The 23,423-nt window shown below is 43.1% G+C and overlaps 1 protein-coding gene across 3 annotated transcripts in view; it reads left to right on the forward strand.

Annotated features, from left to right (window-relative positions):
- ttll7 (tubulin tyrosine ligase-like family, member 7) overlaps positions 1 to 23,423 on the forward strand; it is an 81,054-nt gene that overhangs the window by 25,903 nt on the left and 31,728 nt on the right. For all 3 annotated transcript variants that reach the window (XM_030432745.1, XM_030432747.1, XM_030432746.1), the window contains exons 10-12: positions 9,651 to 9,745; positions 11,619 to 11,766; positions 13,580 to 13,653. In XM_030432745.1, coding sequence (XP_030288605.1) covers positions 9,651 to 9,745; positions 11,619 to 11,766; positions 13,580 to 13,653 — 317 coding nt within the window. The remainder of the gene's footprint in view (positions 1 to 9,650; positions 9,746 to 11,618; positions 11,767 to 13,579; positions 13,654 to 23,423) is intronic.

The raw sequence follows: 23,423 nt of genomic DNA on the forward strand, positions 1-23,423 counted from the left end.
TTCAGCAGGGAGGAAACAAGCAGCCGGCCCCATCGGCTGCTTTCCACAAAAGGTACCTGATGGCAAGCCCTCAGGTCCAAATTAAAATTTTCAGCAGATTACTTTGTAACATTTTGTGGCAAATTGAATCAATTTCACCCCATTTCACCATTGTTTTAATTTTTTCATTTTTGCCACCTCCCCTCAAGTCATAAAACAGTAAGAATTGTGTCAGGAATTGAAACAATATCTAGGTCTTCCAGGTTTTTTTTTCTTTTTTCTTTTTTTTCTAATTTGTGGACTCTCAAGTTTCCTCGTTGGTGTCACTGTGAATTACGTGTGCCACGCCTCGTTGGGGCTTTACCCAGACTGCTGTTCCGACACTGTCTTCCTGTCTTACTCTTTAAAACGTCAAAGTTTGTTGTAGGACATGCAAACTCGCTGCCAGGAAATGAGAGTTCAACCTGTGTAAACTCAAAGCCAGTCGGGTACCTGAAAGCTAGATGGTATCATATATAAGGAACTGTCGAATGACATTAGTCCTGCTCTTTGTATTTGTGTTTTTGTCTGCTGTGCATATGGGGCTGGGGAGGGAAAAGGAACATGACTGTCTCTTGTATCCTCCAATTACAGCTCCAGAATATAGTCTCTGTTTTTTTTTATTCAAGATAGTACAACTCCAAACTCCTGTGATTAGAGGACACGTCCGCCTCTATCTTGCCTTTGCAAGAAAAACCTCTGTGCAAGGTACAATACACTGGCCCTTTGAAAGCAGACAATCTCAAAGAGAAATCATAGCAAATATACTGATAACGAATTCAGATACTCAAGAGGAACAACCCACAGACCAGTGCACACCTGCTAAATAGCTTGTCACAAGGGTGAAAACAGAGAAGGCAGGACTGATGCTTCTCAAACCAAGGCCAGGCACAAAACAGGCGCTTTGTGCTCACAGCAAGTATCGAAAGGAGAGAAGAGAGGGTAAAAAAAGTGAGAGAGAGACAGGCTTTTGTGTGATCCTTATCTTAATTCAGCAGGGTTTTCAACACAAGTTTTACCTCCTATTGACATTCAAAACATCAGCGCTACATGGGCGCGCGCGCACACACACACACACACACACACACACACACACTTGCTCAAATGGCGTAACCCGAAACGTTCACTTTCATTAAACCAGCCCAGACGGCATCTGTGTCTCGTATAGGAAAGGCGTTTCATTGAGCCGTGATCTTAGCTTCACGCAGGCACACACACGCATTCAGGGCTTCTTTAAGTGTTTCTGTGTCTTTCAAAAGAAAAAGAAATGCAAAGGAAGACAAAATCTATGCAGAAATGCACATATATTCAGTTAAGCCCAGGGAACGTCTCTTGACACAGGTTTGGCTCATAAATTCTGCTCGCAATAGGCGGTGTCTTAAAATTGGGGTGTGTGGGTCAAAAAGAACAGCAGGCATCTCCAAATCCAGTGCGAGTCATAAGGAGTGCATTTACTCAATGGCAAAAATATAGAAATGGGACATCATTATCACCCCTGCAAATCCCTCCTCTCTCAGGTTGATCCCATGTGCTGTAAGCCGGCATGACAAATAATGTCAACCAGAGTGAGGAAAATGGAGAAAGTATCACTAGATTTCTGGTGGGTGATTGGTGTAGACAACAGGAATATAGAAAAACTATTCCATTAAATGCTCCACCCCTTGTATTTGAAACAGAATCTGACAGATAGCTTAATTTAATGTTCTCATGAGGTCCTGATTGGTGTTCATGGATTCCAACACAAGGATGGGTGGATTGAGGCCCAGCTTAATTATTGGCTCTGGCTTGCCTAATTTTTTTTTCAATTTTTTTTCAATTTTTTTTTCCTTTTTTCAGTTGTTTCCCCCACTCGCAACAGGAAAAAAAAAAAAAAACTTTAGCTGGTCAACTGTAAATAAAAAGAAACACGAAAAGTGTGTGTAGTAAGCATGAATAATTAGAAAACTGCCTGGTCCGTTCGAAGCTGTCTCTTGGATGTTGGGCTCCAGGCAGCTCAAAGGCTGGTCGGCCTGCTTGTTAGGGCCACAGTCAGAGTGTGTGTAAATGAATGTTAGTTAGTGTGTCTGTGAATCTAAATTTGATTTGTGCTATGTCAGTGTGTGTGGTATTCCAAGGCGTACATACTGTAGTTACTCTATGTGTGTTTGCCTGCACTATAAACACACATATACACTATGAACGCCACTGCATGCAAGTAGGGGTGTTTCTGTGTTTCTTGCAAATGTGTCTACTCCCCTATGTGTGTGAGTATCTGGATGTGTGGTCTTCATGCCTCCGGGAATAGTCCTCTGTAGTGTGTGTGTGTGGTTGGCCATTCTGATCTGTCTACCAAACCAACTCCAGCCCACAGCCCTACTTTTTATCCAGTCAGAGTTGGCATTGAGGAATTCAGTTTAAAACACAAAAAACGGACCAATTCAAGTAAGTTACAGAATAGCGAGAGGAGCAGGAGACTTTGTTTGTCCACGGTGTTTTACATGTTCTGTATAAAGATGCCATCACACACAGGAGCTTAGGCAGCACTATTACTGATGGCGGCATCTCCTCATCCATCTCTTTCCCGCTTTCTACCCCTCCTGGACGGGCTGTGCAGAGTGATTGGCAGCTAATGAGGCGGGCATAGTTAGGTCAACCGTGGCACGGGTTTGTTTGTGTCTCGGCGTGTGTTTTGTGTGTGTGTGTGAATGGGCATTACGACAACAGGCCAACGGACTGCAGCTGGACTGATCCCCTTAGGGCGGTGATTCTTCACCCCTCTCCTCCCCTCCCTTCACCCCTTCCTGAAACTTTCCTTTCTGCACTCCCTCCCCGATTGTTTCAAGATGAATTTGGTTTGCTTGTCCATCCCTCAAAGCCAACATAATCCAGACTTCCTCTCCTTTCGAGTCCAAATGTATAGTTGTGTGTGTGTTTGTGTTAGGGGTGTGTTTGTGGGGAGTAATCTGTGCTGGCAAGTGTAAACAGATGCCACGATACACTAACAAACACATGGATGTTTTTTTCTTTTTCTTTTAGTCTCCGACATCCGCAACACACACAAACACACATTGCAAATGAACTCCGACTGCTGAAAATGCTGTTAATTTCCTGTGTGGAATAAATAGCGCTTCACACTTAAGCTTTCAATTGAAATTCTGTTTTATCTGTGTACATGAAAATTGTATGTTCTTATAGCTCTTCATAAAAGTCTCAATGCTAGCCATTGAAGGCGTAGCTGTTTTCCTAGGAGTTTTAGAAGAAGGATTTAGAGGTTAGCCTGCCTTTCAGATATTTCCACAGGAAATCTAAGAAGTGTTTTGTAACCCCTACACCAGCAGGGTCGGACATTATTGTGTATTCAGGTTGATTAAGGAGGAATTTACTTGCTACCTGTGCTCTCCAAATAATTTCCATCAACTCGTGATTGAATTTTCCAGGGTGAAAAATGATAGAGGAGAACACATACAGTTTGATATTCTCAATTATCTTTCAGAGTCTCTCTTGCACCCTTCCACCTTTCATTCTCCTTTTGCCTTTGATTAATCTTTGGCACTTAGTAGGATTCATTCTCATTTAAATGTGCATGGATATCCTTTAGCTCTGAGGGAGTGTCTTTCTCCCTGTGAACCCTAGGTGGCAGTAGTTACCTATGCAGCCACTCCTTGGCTTATAAGAGGTTTATTAAAGAATAATTAGAATGATGTATGGGACTGTCTGTCTCTATCCACATCCATTTTCCCCCAACATGACTATTTCATGGAATAAGTATCAAATTAGGAGCATGCGGGCCTCGTATGTGGGGCAGTTGAAAACACACCCCAACATTTAGTCATTTATCATCAGGCATGTATGGCAGCACCAGTGACTCTGAGTGTGTGTGTGTGGGTGTGTGTGTGTGTGTGTGTGTGTTTGTGTGTATGATTGAGAGGGAAGAAATATATTGTGTGTTTATGAGTGACATACGGAGCTGTGTGTGGCTGAGTATGCAAGAGACTAAAGGCAACATATATTCTTGCATATTTATGACTTTAGGTGTGTTTTGTTGATATATTCCTGCAATTTTGGAAGAACTTTGGATGGAAATTTGATTTGCGTGCAAACTATGTCCACCCCCCTCCTTTTTTGAGCACCTTTAAAAGCACATTTAGTTTTTTTGTGACTGTGCCTGTCTGATTGTATCTCTGTGTTTTTTAAAAAAAAGCAAGACTCCTTGCACCCTGCCAGCCAGCCAGTCAGGCAGGTCAGGCTGGCTGGTGGCTAAGCTAAGCGTTGGCCCGCTCACTCCCAGGACCTTTAACAGCAGCTCAGCACGCTCAGCTAGAGTTTCCCTGTGTCCGACAGGACCACTAAAAACGCCACAAAAAGAACAAAACAGTGATTGATAAGACGGCTGAAACAAGAGAACGACTTAACATGGCGGCCAGCTGTCTGTCTTTCTGTCGCTCTGCTACTCATGCTCTCTCCCCCTCTCTCTCTCTCACTCCCTGCCTCCCTTTCTTATTCCACCGTTGTGCGGCAACAAACACTCCATTCTGACAGCGGTTGAACTGTGCCGATACCCTCGAGTGTGCGGGGCTTGTCAAAGCAGTGGTTGTTTACACTCTGCCAGGAATAATAAGAGGGGGTCGTTTTTCTGAACCGATTAATAACAAGCAGCCCTTGCACTTGTTTGACGAATATTCCAGACACACTGTAGATGTCCTCAGCTGATTGTTGTTGATCCACCGCAGTTGCTATGTTATTAGGATCGGTGTGACACAGTGGAGGCCACAGGCGCAAACTGTGCGATGCCCACGACATTTCAAACAATAAGTGAGTCATATAATCATTGTAAGGTTGTTTTTTTTTTACTGGGTTTTATTCATAATTGAAATCATAATAATGAATTAGTTGAGCATTGGAATCTGAATAATTTTCATACCATAGAATGAATGAACTGAGGTTGACTTTCTAGTCTCTAGGTGTGCAGAATGGCCTGTGGCTACATTAACAACAGTGTTATTGTGGGAGTTTAACTTTGCTATATAACCATTATTTGAACAACACACTTCCAGGGGTTACCAACCATAATGAGCCTGACCCTGCGAACAAATCAGAGGATGAGGGAATTTCCCATTTGGAAAATAATCACCTATATCAAATAAAATCAGTAAAATGTTGTGGTCGCTTAGAGTTCATGAACAATTCAAACCAAATGGATAGTTAAAAAAATATAATAACTCCACACTACCACACGCTTTATTTTATAGCTGCCATCATAAACACTGGCCGGGTACTTGTGTGTCTCAGTCACACACCTCCAGGTGCAGAAAATGAAAGAGCTACATGTCCTTTACAATGCACATTAATGGTTTGCAGCTCCCCCTCTGATCTTTGTATGTTTAATTGGATGATCAGATGAAGATAAACCTGTCCTGTGAAAATTATAGACTGACAACTTATTTTCCTATGTCCTCATTCTACTGTTTAACTGAGTAATATTTGGACTGCGCTGATGCGACGCTGATGCTGAACCGAATCAAAGCACGACTAAAAAGGAGTTTCTAATCTTTTCATCTGACATTTTTATTGAATGCGTCTTGGAGAAACCGAGGGCTCCTTTAAGACCCTGCCAGAGTCACTTAAGGAAATCAGAGTGGGGTTTTGGGAGCCTGCAGGGGTTCATTAGGACCAGACTGGTCCAACTTCCTCTGCCAGGGAGGAAAAGGAGAAAAAAAAAGGAGGGAGAAATAAATAAGAGAGGTAACGACCAGAGAGTGAGGGCCAGAGAGTGGAGGGGGCGAATGAGTGACCAGAGAAAAAAACGGGGCGAGAGACAACAAGAAACAGAGCGAGGAGAGAAACTAACCAGAAGAAGCGTGCGACAGGCGGAGAAAGGATAGAGACGAACGATTGAGGGAGAGCAAAGAAAGACAGCGAGAGCCGGGATGCCAGTCTACTGGGTGACAGCTTGACACCACAAATCAAACTAAGAAATGAAGACAAGTAACGAGACAACCGTCGCCAGGATCACTGCCAATCTGGCTGTTACCTATAGGCTACGGCGCTCTAAAGCCATACTCTTTTCATTGTGGCTGTCATATCGGGGAGTGCTCTAAATGAAAACAGACCTCTCCCCTCTTTTTCTTTTGTTGAGGTTTTTTTTTTTCCTTAGGTAAGGTACTGTAGGTTGAAGTGGAGCTCTGTCCCTCTCAGCACAGAGGGATGTATTGTAGACTTCATTCTATTGAGTGAAAGAGTTGGATAGGGTCTCTGTTCCTTTTTCCTCCTTTTGCGCTGGGAGACATTCATCACCTACCCCTCCACCCCCTCCTCCTGATAAATGGTTGCTGTGAAGAAAAACGCATATGTGGGTGCGCACACGCACTGACGAAAGCACGCCCATACAAACCCAAATCATGTTGGTGTAGATTTAGTGGCTCACTTGTGGTATTTTTGGATCTCTGAAGTAGTCAAAGAGACCCAGGCAGTGATAGCCCAACAGGCTCAGTAGCCTCAGGTTAACATCGACAGCTACGGCTCGGGATACCTTTTCTTATCCTCGTGTGCTCTTGCTGGCTTCATACAGCTACATGCAGCTTCCTTGCACAACTATATTCATATGCTTCGTAGGAGTTTGGGTCTTAGGTGTCTTGCTGAAAGTCGCGGGAGAAGTGCTCATATCCTTTTCTTAAATATAGTAGAAGGAACTTTGATATGGTTATTAAACAGTCTCAATTTAATACTGATGCCTCTATATGACCTACGTAAACAATTGAGAACAAACATGAGCATATAGGCTACTTTTGAGCTGAAGTTACAGTATTGTGATTAATCTATTATCATTCTTAATGTCTGTCAGGAGGTCAGATAGGTCATAAAATTTTAACTTTTTTTCTCATGGCAGAGTGCAGAAGATAATTTGTGGCGTTTCACAGGCTGAGTAGCACAGTCTGGTGGTACAGCACTAAAACTGAGTCTATGTTGTTTCACCATTATCATATCACAGTTGATGAATATTATATGATATCAAATAAATTAATTACTCTATTGTCCTACATCCTGCAAACAGCTTTGCTTAAAATTAGTATAAAAAAAAAATGTTTCCTCTTTCTTCTACTCACATCCATAACAAATGCACACACTGGCCAGATCAAAATCTTTATGAAAGGAGCCAGGGTTGCTAATACCGCTTTTGTCCACAGGGACAGCCAGAACCAAGACAAAATATTGTTCCTTGAAGCAGCTTTAAGTTAAGGTAACAATACAAGAGTGTAGAAATTCACTGTCGCAAGTAAAAGTCCTTCATTTAAAATTTCACTTCAGTAAAAGTACAAAAGTATTACAACCAAAATAAACTTACAGCACACAAAATAAAATAACTAATACAGAATGGCCCATAATAATTTATAGTGTATTATTGAATATCATTAATTGGTGTATCTCTATCTGCACATTTACTATGGCAGTTGGTAAAAGTGGAGCTATTTTAAACAAAAATATACTGTTGGGTAGCTTGTGAATTTCACCCCAGGGATCATCTTATCTCATCCATTATATCACATTATTTGTTTATCATATTTTGTATTTTTAATTGAAACTGGGAAGTGGCTTAAAGTATTACATTAATGCAGTAAATTATAAAGTACAGTATTTGAGGCTACTGGGAAGGATACATTTCCAGCAGGGTACTTTAAAGTACATGTACCTCGAAATTCTAATTAGATACCACCTGAGTAAATGTGCTAAGATATTTTCCACAACTGCTTGCTGATGGACAATTTCAAGAGTAGGCTCATGATCCACGTTGACAGACTTTAGTGGTTACTACTATTTTTCAACACTGGCTTTGGAGCTTGGTTGCGATGTAAATATTATCTTACAGCACTGTTCCTGAATCTGCCACACATCACTTTGTGTCAGGATTAGTAATGGCTAGTTTAGAAGAAGGGAAGAGAAAAGAGAAATTGAGTTTCTGAGTGCTACCCCCCCGTAACCCTCGACATTCTTTGCACATCACTGTAAAGGAGCTTTTGCTAATTTCTTTCAGCCAAAAAATCTTTTTGTTCCAAATGTCCTCATATCTGTTTTCTGTTTTCTCATTGGCCTCTTTCACTGTTCTCTACCCAAGTTCCTGATTGGTGGATAGGATGAAACTATAATGCGCTCTTAAACATCTGATTGCTCCGTTGCCGAAATCATGATATGTGATTGGTTGTTGTGCTGCTTTGATGAGTTCAACTGTATCCAGCTGCTTTTTTTTCTAAAGGGAGATAGGAACAGGACGGAAATTTTTTTGGCACAAGCACTTGCACTGACTGCAGATCAGGCCACTTTGGGAAGGATTGCATTCCCTGCTAAAAATAAACAGTGATTTGCATTTGTGGGGTCATTGTACAGCAGTAGTAAACACATAGGTCTTTAGATTGTTAGAGTGAAAACTTAAAACAGCTTAGGAAAAAAAAACTCCTATTTACTGCCCTACACAGGTCCCTACCAGGATTATATGTATTTTTTGATTAATTTTATCTGTCCAGTGATTCATTACACACCTTTAAAGTCAACTATCTCTTCGCGTTGAAGAAATTAGGTCACTGTTCTCACATTTACTACTCTCGTTCAACATAGTAAAAGCTACTGCAAATCTTATGATACCCAAAATGTGGCAATCATACTATTGTTCCCAGATGAAAGAGAAAATAGGTGGTTTAAGCATTTGAGCGATGTTAGAAGGAGACCTTACTTATCTCAACCATCAAGGTTTATCAACCAGAGCCAGCATTTTTGGTGGGCATCTGTTGCATTGTCACTTGAAGTCAGCTCATAGGAAGACGCTATTCCAATCACAGTCGGCAGTTCATTCACCCTCCCCACTGCACCTCTCCCTCCATTTGCTGGTCCTTTTGTGGTCTCAAACAATCTCTTTCTCACCTTGGGAGAGACACAGAGGGAACACAACAAAAAAGCACAGGGGAAGAATTGATTCGTTTTGTCAGGTATAATAACTGACATCTGAATACTTTTCACCGGTGCTAGAAATTGTTCTGTTAAGAAAGGTAAGCTGATCTTGAATTTTTTCCTCTGTGATATTGGCTTTTGTACCTCAAATCACTGGTGACTGTTTTGCTCAGTTGACTCTCTCTGTGTGCTCCCTGATTGTATATGGTGGCACTGAGCTGAGCGGTGGATCACTGCTGATGCTCACATAGAGATTATTGGTGGAAGTGGTGTTGCAGTGCCTGGCATACTTAGGTTACAGACGCACAGGCTGCTTGCTGTGGTTGGCAGGGTCACTAATCTGGTGACACTATAACCTACACAATCTGTTCGTATGTGTGCACTCATACACGCATTTGCTCTTCTTCTCCGTGCACGTGCGTGCACACATCAGTGTGGGACATGATTTATGCCCAAGCTAAGGCTAAGAGTTCCAAAGTGTCCTTGAAAGGGAAAAATAACCCCTCCTTTCCCATCTCTTTCTCGCGTCTTCTGTCCTCTTTCCTCTCCTTCTTGTGGGAACAGATCTCTTTATTCCAAAGATGCCCTAAATCCACTCCTGTAATTGCATAGCATTTCTGTTTGCTGAATTGAGAAGAAAGATAAAAATTAGATGAAGTAGAAAAAAAAAACCCCAGAATATTCTTTGAATGTTTCTCTTCTCTCCTCTCCGGCAGATCAATCGAGCTCCAAGCTTTGGGACCGATCAGAAGATTGATTACGACGTGAAGAAAGGGGTGCTGCTCAATGCGCTCAAACTCCTGAACATTCGGTATGGTCATACACACACATGCTCGTGCTTGCAGATACACACAGATATGAGTTGCATCTAGCAGCCCATTCACTTTAATGTGCAGTGATGAAGCTCACGTCAAACTTTATCATATTTTTTTTTTCTCAGAGATTTTAAGGATTTCAATCAGTTCCTTCTGTTTCCTTTACTCGGCAAGTGTGAACATTTTGGAATTACTTTGATTTCACAGCACAATCGAGCCTTTATCTTGTTTTTTTTCGAAACTGGCGACACAGTAGCGACATTAGTCTGAAACTAACAGGAGGTTTGAACTGTGGGCCAAAACAAAAATGCTGTACCTGTAAATCTGTGTGTTGGTGCTGCTGTGGTGGACAAAAGACAGATAATGGCCAAGGTGCAAAGCTACGCCTCTATTGTATGCTTTGTGCACCCTTGTGTTGCTTTTTACTTTGCTTTTGCGGGTGTATCTGTTAGCTACGTATACTGTAATTCTTGTTGTTTAATGTATGTTGTGTACATATGCGATGTTTGTGTTCATGTGTGTTTGCTGGCATGCTTTTCTGTCCCCTGGCTACAGTGAGTCTGTCCACTGATTGATCATTGTACACCAGACCTCTGGATCTTTGCTCTCTTTTCCCCCTTCTCTATCTGTGCTTGTCCTCCTCTTACTGCTCTAAATATAGTCTCAACTCCACTAGTCACACACACACACATACACACACACATACACATACACAATGGATCAATTACATGCAGCACCATAGATCTAGTTTGGCCAAGTGTGGAGCGCAGTGCAGCCATCCTACATAAAAAGTCACTCCATCCTCCCACCGAGCTTCAGTCAGCACAAACAAATCTCTTATCAAAATGATTTGTTTCATGGCCGTTGTTTGCTGCGTTCCCACAGATTAAAAGGGGAGATTTGATTATTTCATGACAAATAAATCGTAGGAGGCCTCAAAAAAACGGCCGTGAGCTCTTTCCGCAGGACAAACTGCTTATGTTCACGCTGGAGTGAATGAGGGCTTTGTTCTACCTCACTCACTTTTTCCCTTATATAGTAATGGCTTTGCTTCCCAAAAGGGAGAGAGGTCGTTGGTGTGTAGAGGTAGGGTCGACTCTTAACTCTGCTCACAACACAAACTGTATCAACGTGGGATCAATTCAAACCCGGCCGGGCATGGACATTGATAAACCTCAGCCCCCCAACAGCACTCAATATCCAATTTAAAGGGCCAGCGATTGACTAAAATGAATTGCCCTTTATCCAGACCGCAGTGGCCCACTTGTTCAGAATTAGCTGTCTGGTCCTGTTCACTCTGGGTTTGTCGGTTTGTTTGCGTCTCAGCTGTATCTTTTATCTCTGTATTGTTCAGTGTTTTGTGAAGGATTTCCTTTTTTTTAAAGAACTACCACAATTATGTGTTCAAAAAGGGAATTCAGGCCAGTCAACCAGTCAGTGATGAGACCTGCATACCGCCATAGTTTCAAGCAATCAAGAAACCCTGTTTCCGCTGATAACATCTGTTCTTATCGCAGTACGGTGTGATAAAATGAAGTCAGTCTTGTGTATTCTGAAAGAACTAATACAGTCCATGGTTTTGAAATAGAAATGAGAAAGGGAAAGAACATTGTTAAAACTGTGTGACAAGTTTTCAGTCATAGTGCATTTGTTCCCCAACAGCAGCTAGACCTGTGACAGAAAATGAGTCGAAGATGGGAAGTATTATTGGAAAACAGTAAATGTTGTCACAGTTTCAGCGGGAAAACACTGAAAATGTACTGTTGCACTGTGCACATTTATTTTGTTAGATAATTTACTTGAATAGCGCTGCACTTATGTTTTCAATGTGTATTCTCTTGACTCTGTACTTGCTTTGTGTTGATTCAGGGCCAGTGATAAGAAACGCAACCTGGCCCAGCAAAAGGCAGAGGCTCAGCGACGGCTCTATGGACACGGCTCAATGAAAAAACTCTCTGCTGCTTCATCAGACTGGGAGAAACAACGTCAAACACTGGAGCGAAGGAGAGAAGAGCTGGTAAGGCACAGATATATTTACATTAGATTTAAACCATTGGCTGTATATAAATATAAACGACACCAAAGCTCCTCTAAAGTGTAGCCAAAACATCTCAATCACCCAGACACCCCATCCCCTCCATGTCAGCAACTACGACATGGGACAAACTAAGTAGTAAGAAAATCAAAATCAAATCAAATCAAATCAGTTTTATTTATATTGGCCAAAATCACAATAACAAAACCTCTGTGGGCTTTACAGTCTGCCCAGATAAATTGTACAAATACATTTTTCCCACAGATGATTTTTGTCATTTTCAGTTTGTTAATAATTTTGGTTTTACTTGACTTGACGCTACAAAATAGGGGTGTGATATCATTATTGATAGCTGGGTCTCGATCAGGTCGGGGACCTCAATACCACAGCTCCAATCCCTGATCACTGGGATTGATTCTGAACGCACTGTGGCAACAAATTCATCACAAGTGCAAGATGCCGGTGCTCATATTTGAGATATTTGGTTTCACTTTTTTACAGTAACAGATAATGGGGATGCATCATCCATCTTTATATAGAGTCAATGGTTTAAAACTTATTTCTCGCCATGAAAGGATTTGCTGAGCTAGTCTGTGCCTCACATTTATACAGTTACACATATTCCTACCTTGGATCTGCCCAGTATACAAGTCTCAGCGCTGGCAACTGACCAACTGCAGTGGAGCATCTGGGATGCTGAGCACCTGTTCAGGGTGGTGCACCTTTACAGTGGTCTAGGGAGTTAAGAGCGAAACTCATTCATTTCAAAACCAGCCTGGAGACCGAAACAATGGCTGTACAATCATAAGCCCCGATCATCGTCATGAGATGCCCTTTAATCCTTTTAGGCCACACCAGAATGAGCACAAAGGGTGAATTGACTTCAGGGACATGTTTGCATACAACTGAAAGATTAAATGTTTGAGGGCACAATCATATGAAAATGCAGGTGACTGGCCATTGACTTTTAGTGCAGCGTCTGAGCCATAGGCAGTCATAGCTTTGGTTCCTACCCTGGTTGTATAGGAAACACCACGCCAAGTTCAGATGAAAATTTGCTTTCCTACTGAATGGGATCGTACCATTTGCCCCGTTTGCTTGCATAGAACGGAAGTGAACAGGAGGCAAACATTTGCCACTGTTGATTTTATGCGTGTGTGACAGCATCCTAAAGCCTGAGCAGAAACTTAGTTTCACTTACTTCTTACTCCAAGTCAAAAGTGTCAGAGTCTTCCGTGACATGCACACCATTTCATTATTTTCTGTTTGAAATGAAGGAGTCAGGGGAGCTTTTTTCAACTATATGGGGGGAAAGTGGCAGCCACTAGTACTTTACCCCTCTCTCCCTCTCTGATTAGCCTTTTGATCAGCCACGGCAGTAATCAGCAGGAATAAGGAAAGATGGCGCAGAGGCACTATTTTTAAAAGGGCACTACCTCATCTTTAAGTGCTGTTAAGGCTGAAGTGTGAGACCAGGTTCAGGTCTATTGAAGGCACATATCTCTCACAGCTCGAAAGATATTGCAGTGTGAGTAGTGGATTAAACCCCTCCTCTCTCCTTTATGTCAAATTGGCCAACTGAGCTCCACAATTATACCTTCGTAATATATTAATAAGACAGTAGATGGAAGAATGCCTCCAAATTTAGAGTCATTGGTGGGCAAGACTATTTTTTTCTTACCTTTCTCCCCTCTTCTCATTTCTAGACATGATTTTCTATTTATAAGGTGGCTGTAGCAGTGACTCTTACCTGAGAGATTTAGGCCTTTTTCCTTTGGTTTTCTTCTGTTTCTAGAAGGAGCGACTGGCACAGGTCCGCAAGCAGATCTCCAGGGAGGAGCATGAAAAGCAACATCTGGGGAACTACAGGTAAGAAAGAGGCAAACAGACGGGTAGAAGGGGTTATCCCTTCAGGAACTCCACCCACTATACCGGTGTTATGTCCCGGCCTAGGGTATACTAGGACATGACATATTGGTCTCTCCCTTTTCCCACTCCCAACAATAACACACCAAAAACCAACGGATGCAGTCCAAAAATAAAGGGGATTTATTTACCCAAACAAAAATATGACTTCAGGGTGAGCAATACCTAAAACAATAAACAAAACAAGCTGGTTTTTAAAGCTTTCTTCCCTAACTCAAAACAAAAGTCAACAGAAAAACAGGTTATCTTACCTTACTCCCTAACCAAAAACAGGAGAAAAAGGTGCACAAAGAAAAAGGCTACTCACCCCTACTAAAGTGGACTGAAAATAATTTAACAATATTTACAATATTTACAAAGAGCTCAAAATCTCTGCTACAACAACGAACATCAATTTCACAAATCACAAATCACAAATCAAGACAGCGAGTGTGAGTGAGAGAGAGAGAGACCAGGTCTGCTGCAGGCTCCACTTTTAAATGTCCCAGTCAGTTGGATTCCACCAATCAGCAGCCTCCAGAGTTCCAACCAATCAGCAGCCTCCACCTGCACTGGTACCTTTTGCTGCAGGACAGAAAACAGGGAACACAGCACCTCCTCTTGACATGGAGGGAAAACAACACAGACAAAATGCAACAAGAATATATACAAATTATGACCCCCAGGGTCATAACACCCCCCTACCTAAGATCAAACATTTCTTCCCCTCAAGACATGTTTGACCTAAAACCCTGCACGTGACAGAGCATCTGCCACCACATTTTTGCAACCTTTAATGTGTTTCACCTCTATATTGAAATCCTGCAGTAACAGTGACCAGCGCATGAGACGCTGGTTGTTGTTGCGCATGCGGGACAGGAACACCAGGGGATTGTGGTCTGTGTATACCACAACTGGACTGGAGCTCGAACCGACATAGACCTCAAAATGTTGTAGAGAAAACAGCAAGGCCAGACATTCTTTTTCAATGGTGCTGTAGTTCATCTGGTGTTTATTGAACTTTTTTGAGAAGAAACAAACTGGATGCTCAATACCATGGCCATCCTCCTGCAGCAGCACAGCACCTGCACCATGAGCGCTCGCATCCACCTCCACCTTAAAGGGACGCACATAATCAGGTGCAGCCAGTACTGGCGCACTGCAAAGAAGGGCTTTTGCAGAGTCAAATGAGGCCTGGCATTCAACTGTCCACAAGAACTGGCGGGAAGGACTCACTAAGCTGGTCAGCGGCGAAACGACACTAGCGAAGTTCTTACAGAAACCACGATAATAGCCACACATCCCCAGAAACCGGCGCAGCTGTCGCCGCGTCTCTGGGACAGGGAACTCCAAAATGGCCTGAATTTTGGCCGACAGGGGGCGCACTTGACCCTGTCCTACCTGCTTTCCTAAATATGTGACCACAGCTTTTCCAAATTCACATTTGGCCAGATTCAGCGTCAGAGAGGCATCCTCTAGACGGCTGAATATTTCCTGAAGTGTGTTCAAGTGATCAGACCAGGTGGAAGAATAGGCAACAATGTCATCCAAGTACGCATCACAGTTTTTCACACCTGACAGGACAGTATTCATCAGCCTTTGGAAGGTGGCAGGAGCGTTTCTTAACCCAAAAGGCATGACGGTGTACTGGAGGAAGTAATCTGGAGTGACGAACGCGGAAATTTCAGATGCACGCGGTGACAGGGGCACCTGCCAGTAACCCTTCAGAAGGTCTAGTTTGGTGACGTACTTGGCAGATCCTACTCTATCTACACAGTCATCCATGCGGGGCAGAGGAAATGAGTCGGGCTTAGTAATAGCGTTCAGCTTGCGGTAGTCATTACAGAAACGAGCAGTTTGGTCAGATTTGGGCACCAGGAGCGAAGGTGCGCTCCACGGGCTGGAACTCGGTACAGCAAAACCATTTTCTAAGAGGTATGCAACCTCTGTCTGCATCACCTCCCGCTTCGCAGGATTAACGCGGTATGCGTGCTGCTTAATTGGCCTGTGGTCGCCCACATCGATGTCGTGTGTGAGGACTGTGGTCTGCGTGGGCTTATCGCCGAACAGCGCAGCATGACCACGAATGAGGCGGCAAATGTCACTTTTAGCCGAATCACACAAATATGACAAATGCCCCTCCAAATTTTTCTGAATTTTTGAGTTCTCCAAACGTGCACAGGGAACTGAAAGAGGCCGCTCGTACAGCCCGTCCTCTTTCTGACTGTAAGGCGGTGACACCACAGAGACTACGGGGGATGCACATGGCTCAGGCGGCACGGATGGCACGTCAGCGCATCCGCGGTCAACATATCTTTTTAACATGTTGACATGACACACTCGGGACTTTTTCTTTCTGTCTGGCGTCCGGATCACATAGTCTGTGTCACTCAACTTCCGTTCCACCTCATAAGGACCACAAAACTTGGCCTGAAGACAAGAACCGACAACGGGCAGCAAAACTAGCACACGGTCACCTGGGCGAAAGTTGCGACTTTGTGTGTTTTTGTCATACTGTTGCTTCATTTTCGACTGTGCAGCGGAGAGAGAACTCCGCGCCAGCTCACACACAGTGTGCAACCTCTCCCTGAATGAACTCACATAGTCCAGGACATTGTGCGCGGGACTGGGCTGGTCTGCAAGCCACCTCTCTCGCAGAAGCCGCAGCGGACCACGCACAGTGTGCCCAAAAACTAATTCAGCGGGACTGAAACCAAGAGATTCCTGCATGGTTTCCCGAATGGCGAACAGGAGCAGTGGCAGACCCTCATCCCACTCCCTGTTAGACTCAGCACAGTATTTACGAAGCATCGATTTTAATGTTTGGTGGAATCTCTCCAGTGCGCCCTGACTCTGTGGATGATACGCGCTGGACACCTGGTGCTTAATGGACAGCTCCGACATCACCTGCTCAAAAACTTTAGACATAAAGTTAGATCCCTGATCAGTTTGAATGCGTTTTGGCAAACCAAAAGTGGAAAAGAACTTGACCAGAGCTTTCACCACCGCTTTAACTCTCAGCGAGCGCAAAGGGACGGCCTCAGGAAAACGTGTGGCTGCGCACATCATGGTCAGCATGTACTGATATCCAGACTTTGTTTTTGGCAAGGGACCGACACAGTCAATGATGACATGCTCAAAGGGCTCACCGATCGCGGGAATTGGGCGTAAAGGAGCCGGATGAATGACCTGATTTGGTTTGCCGGTAGTCTGGCAGACATGGCAAGATCGACAAAACCTGGCAACATCAGACTTTAACCCTGGCCAAAAAAAATACTTCAGCACACGGTGATATGTTTTTTTAATGCCAAGATGACCGGACAAGTTGTGATCGTGGGCTAAACTCAGCACTTGGAGACGGAACTCTTTTGGCACAACAACCTGAGTAACCGCATCACACTCCAGACCAGACATCGGGGACCATTTACGCACCAACACATCTTCGTCAAAAAGGTAAGTCATAGGCAGTTTATCATTTTTCTGCTCCTGGGCAGCAGACAGACAGGCAGCCAGCGTACTGTCAGATTGCTGCGCTTTAATTAGTTGTTCTTTATTTACTGCCAAACACAACTCTTTGTCTTCTGTTTCCACTTCAACAGAAAGAGGTTCGTTTTTCAGTTCAGAAGAGGGGCTGACCGAAACCTCAGATGTGTTCAAAAACGAGTCAGACAGATCGACAATTTCACCAAGCTTACGAGCTTGGGCACGGGTTACGACGCACGCCGGAAAAACTGACGGCGCGTCAGGTGCAGCGGAGGTAACACACACATCAGCAGTGGGGTTTTCCGTCACCTCCGGAGCCGACGGAAAGACTTTGTTCCCAGCCAAGTCATTCCCCAAAATGAGATCAACTCCCGCAATCGGCAGCTGATCACGCACCGCTACTTGTACTGTACCCGACACTAAATCGGAGGAAAGGCAAACGGTGTGACGCGGCGCACGGATCACGCTCAATTTAATTCCCCACAACAGCAAATCAGAGCCACAGTACGACCGATCCGAAAAAGGCAACATACCACGACGAGCCACAGAATGTGTGGCACCAGTATCCCTCAGGATAGTGATCGGAACCCTGGACGCCTCATTTCCAGCCAGAGAGACAAAACCTTGTGTTGTAAATGGTTTAAACGAATCATCAACCTCTGTCAGATTTCCCTGCTGGCTTAAAGTAGGCTCTGAATTTATCAGACCCACAGCAGAGGGCTTTTTACTCTTTGATTGTTCTTTTGATTTTAACACAGGACAGACTGAAATGAGGTGGCCAGTTTCATGACAATAATAACACTCTCGATTTTCACCCGCGGTAGAGAAATTACGCCGGGAGTTTTTAGGAGACCGGGGCTTATTATTCACCGCCGACCTCGGCGTTTCTCGGCCAGGTGACAGAAACGCGCTCTTGTGAGTCAGAGCAAACTCATCCGCGAAAACAGCAGCTTGAGAGAGAGACACAACTTTTTGCTCATTTAAATACACAACGATGCGCTCTGGCAGGCACTTTTTGAACTCCTCCAGAAGCACAAGCTCTCTCAGCTGCGCAAAATCTTTGGTCTTGCTGGCATGACACCACTTATCAAAAAGCACGCCTTTGTCGCGCGCAAACTCAACATACGTCTGGCCGACACTTTTCACACAGTTCCTAAATTTTTGTCTGTATGCTTCAGGTACTAATTCATAGGCACGTAACACACTAGCTTTAACAATGTCATAATTTAAGCTCTGTTCAACAGTGAGGGCGGCACACACCTCCTGAGCTTTTCCTACAAGCTTACACTGGAGCAACAAAGTCCAGACATCCTTAGGCCAGTTTAAGGTGGCTGCGATGCGCTCAAATGCGCTAAAGTAGGAGTCCACCTCGGACTCTCTGAACGGAGGCACTAGCGCAATGAGCCGGCTCACGTCTAAATTTGGTCGGAGCGATTGCGGGTCCTGCGGGGCGACAGGGGAATGGGGAGCGACATTAGGCTGGCGTTCCAGCTCTAACGCTTTCACCCTCAGGTGCATAGCCTCCACCTCCAACTGCCTATTTTTCATTTCCATCTCCTTAATGCGGAGTGTCAGCTGGAGTTCTTCCGCTGACAAACCCGACGTAAGGGGAGGATCTGAAAGAACGGGCGTGACAGGTGGAACAGGCTCTCGAAGCTCCACATCACTTTTCCCCACAGATTCTGCAACAGCAGAAACAGAAAACAATCCCCTCTCCGACAACTTCTCCACCAGGAGTTGCCTCAGCTCCTCCTTTTTAATGCCGGAAGGCACTTCTACCTTGTAACTATTTGCAAGGAGCATCAAATCCACCTTTCTGCATTTATTAAGTTGCTCCAGCGTAGGCTGTCTAACAAAACCATCTAAATCCAATTCCATTGTGCCACTAAATGAAACAGTGTCTGCCAGAAATATGTGAAACAAACAAACAAAGAAACAAACTGAATTTATCCAACGTCAAAACACAAGGGAAAAAGATCCCGGACGAGCCCCCAATTATGTTATGTCCCGGCCTAGGGTATACTAGGACATGACATATTGGTCTCTCCCTTTTCCCACTCCCAACAATAACACACCAAAAACCAACGGATGCAGTCCAAAAATAAAGGGGATTTATTTACCCAAACAAAAATATGACTTCAGGGTGAGCAATACCTAAAACAATAAACAAAACAAGCTGGTTTTTAAAGCTTTCTTCCCTAACTCAAAACAAAAGTCAACAGAAAAACAGGTTATCTTACCTTACTCCCTAACCAAAAACAGGAGAAAAAGGTGCACAAAGAAAAAGGCTACTCACCCCTACTAAAGTGGACTGAAAATAATTTAACAATATTTACAATATTTACAAAGAGCTCAAAATCTCTGCTACAACAACGAACATCAATTTCACAAATCACAAATCACAAATCAAGACAGCGAGTGTGAGTGAGAGAGAGAGAGACCAGGTCTGCTGCAGGCTCCACTTTTAAATGTCCCAGTCAGTTGGATTCCACCAATCAGCAGCCTCCAGAGTTCCAACCAATCAGCAGCCTCCACCTGCACTGGTACCTTTTGCTGCAGGACAGAAAACAGGGAACACAGCACCTCCTCTTGACATGGAGGGAAAACAACACAGACAAAATGCAACAAGAATATATACAAATTATGACCCCCAGGGTCATAACAACCGGTGCCAGCTCCGCTTACATTTATGGGGTCATCTCTGAGGCACCAGGATCTCAGGAGAAAAAATAATGCTGCTGCAGAGAGAATAAGAAAAGAAAACACTAATGTTTTGTGTGTGAGGCAGAAGAATTAGGACCAAGAGAATATGCAAAACAGAAATGACATCAGTCTGTAATGGCAGGGTTCAAATTGTTACTCCTCTGTGCAAAATGTTACTTTTTCAGCATTTTAGAATTGCAAATCAGCATATATACTGCTTACTGCAAGCCATTCTGTATAATTTTCCCCCATATCTATATTCTCTTCTCCTGCAACTCCAACCAGAACTTTGGAAGACATTGAGCATGGCAAGTTTTATTAGTCACCTCACAGACAGAGCGGATCCAACCTTAGAGCATGAGGCAGCTACACTAAGTTCTGATTTGCCACTTAACCCTAGAAACATGCTCCTTCACCCTCTCAGTTTGTCTTCCCTTCTCTGTCTCTCTATCCAACATGTACACACACAAGCATTTCCAGATTTTCTTCTCCTCACTTGTACACAAAAACAGACCTAGGCCTACAAAATTGGCTCACACTCACACACTTGCCCTTCTTGCTGTCTCCCCAAGTGTAAGTGACTCCTTGACTCATCACTTGACTGAATGGCTAGTCGGAATGCTGATCCTAGCCTGCATGAAGTGCTGTCACCTCCTTCCTCTTTTCCAACACGCAGCCAGACAGTCAATCAGACAGGCTGAGGTCTGTCTGGAGCACCCCTAATAAAGACCTCTTAGCATTCAAACAGTGTCCTGGCGTAGCACTGGAGTCTGATTAACACACTGCTTCTCATTAGATGAGTTCTGGTAATGAACTTACTTCCATTCTGCTATTAGATGGAACTTGCATCAGGTACAGACAAGCCAGGACCCTGTGGCATCAGAGGGAAACCCAGCTGCTTGATGCCATTGTTGATGTTCATTTAATGTCATTTAAGCAGTTGGAATCAGGAGGCTCGAGAGACAGTGACTATGTTTATATGCACAAAATATTCTGTTCTTTTCCCTTATTCTGAAAAATACAATATTCCTACTAAGTCTAATAAATGTATAATTATCCCACTATACATATATATATGTATATATATATATATATATATATATATATATATATATATATATATATATATATATATATATATATATACATACATACATATGTATATATAAATATGTATCACGTCAATATATGCAAAAGAGGAGTGTCTGGAGCTGTATTGTCATACACATTTTTCACCAGTTTCAGCTCGTTGGACCATGTGAACACAGCCTCCCTCTTATATTTGTTCAGTCAACTTCTTGAAAAGTCAGCTTTGTGATATCTGTGCATATCCAAAAACCTGTTGATATCCAAGTCTTTTACAATGTTGAAAAGTTGCTGTGTTACTCCTTCCCACCAGAAATGTGGGCTTTTCTTTGGGACATGCATCTCTACTTCAGCTTTGATAAACGTTGGCTAGTTGGTTTGTGTATATCTCATCCACGACAACACAAAGCTGACCGTAAAAAAGCACGAGGCCTGCAGTAAAAAACCCCATCTGAGATGCATTTGGATCCTACTGGTCTTCTTGTAAGACCCGCCCTGCTCCCCTAGTTCACCCTTGATTAGCTTACCTCTATCGCTATCGTACGATGTAGGTCTCTATGGCTTGTTGGTCCGTGCTTATTACATCCATTACGTTTTTCAATGGTACAAGATTAGGAAAGCAGTGAAGATCAACTGAATTAACTGAATGAGAGATTTTCCTGGCCACTGGACAAAAATAGGGAGGAAGATTGATGGGGCCTGTGAACATAGCTGACTGCCTGTTCTCAGCATTCCTACCATGTCCACACACCTCTGGGTGCCCTGTAGTCTGCTGGACAACCAAAGGAAGGAAGGGAGGTCAGTGGGCCATGATGAATTTACTGTATAAACAGCCAGCGCAGAGCTGACAACAGATTGTGAGTTGTAGTTCCCCTGGTAAACACACCTACCCCTTTGGCTGATGAAGCTTTAGTGTTTCAGCTCCTTAGGTAAATGGATGGGCTGGGCAGGGAAGCTTGGCAGAAGCCTGAGTCGAGTTCGGTAGGGTCTTACAAGAAGTCCCGAGGGATCCATAATAACGTATCTGAGACACATTTTCTAAATGTTTACATGACCTGTATCAAATTTGGAATATGTTAATCTTTGAAATGATAGTACAATATTAGTGTGCATGTAAAAACAAGTCACTGTTGATAGTTTTAAACTAATGTAAATTGAATATGAATATTAGTTTTCCAACCCGGAACATGTGGGAGAAAAATAGAATGCAGCATGAACATTTAATTAAAAAAATACTGTAGGGTCACCCTCAAATAAAATGTCCATATGTTCAGAGATGGAGAGTGCCAAAAAAGGGAGCAGTTAACATCCACTATTAAAGTGTTGACCTTATGCACTTCAGTCAAGTGATATACGCGGCTCTTTGAGGACTGACAAGCTCTGGCTCTCTTCATATATTATCATTTCGATTCAGTTTATCCCTGTATCATGGCAAGTCTTTTTCCACATTTTTAATAGTTTCTCTCATGAGTAGGAAAAGATCTGGTCCATGTACCTTAAAGGTGGTTTAGAAGTATGGCAGTTAAAAACCTCATATAGTGTAGTGCCAAGGAAAGGCAATAAAGTGACTGGTTCATCTCAGGTCTCTCAACGTTCAGTGGCTGCTTGATTTAAACTGCAGTGACTAAAGTAATGCATAAAAATTAGGTCAACTTCTCAACAATATGGAAATCATGTGGTCAGAACAGCATTGCTGCATAAAATAGTTAAATGGCAGACAGGGTGCTGTAAAAGTTTTAATGGTGAAACTGTGAAATGTTGAACTTTAGTTGACATTGTACTTGCACTAAAATAATTTCAGATGCTGTGGGAAATGCCCAGTAGTAATCACTATTTATACAATTTTTTTTAAATGCCTGTCATCTTGGTCATTAAGGTTAAAAATGTACACTTACATGAACATGATATCTAACTTCATATCTTTGTGCTTTTAAAAAGGAGGTCTGTGCTTTAACTGCCTTTAACTTGAACTCCCTGTTGATTCGAAAAGACCAACTCGGGAGGAGTCTGGCTCCTAATACGTCAGTGTGGATGCCAGAAAATGTTCCTGCTTTAGCACTCAACACAGGCCAATGCTTATTTTGATTTAAAAAAACACAGTCGTTGTTTTGATTTGACGGCTTAAGGAATGACTTGCTGGTAGAGTTTGGAGATGTATTATGAGGATAACCAGGCAGAGGTTTATACATTTTCCTTATCCCCTCAGGCCAAAGATAAACAATGAGCACTGTTAAAACTAAGCAGAATGTGTGAAGAGGTACATTAGCAAAGACAGCGACGAACGTTCAATTGCACATCCCTGTGAGTGTGTAATTTAGGGAAGCAGTTGTGCATTTATGCATTATGGCATGTGAAAAGACGGAAGTTTCTTAACTCATGGTCTCCATTAATACTTCTGTCTTTGCTCCCTCTTCCTTGATTCTTCTTTTTCGCTTGTGCCACTCACCTTTCTTTTGTCTCCA

This window comes from Sparus aurata, chromosome 11 (assembly GCF_900880675.1).
Source record: "Sparus aurata chromosome 11, fSpaAur1.1, whole genome shotgun sequence".
Lineage (NCBI taxonomy): Eukaryota > Metazoa > Chordata > Actinopteri > Spariformes > Sparidae > Sparus > Sparus aurata.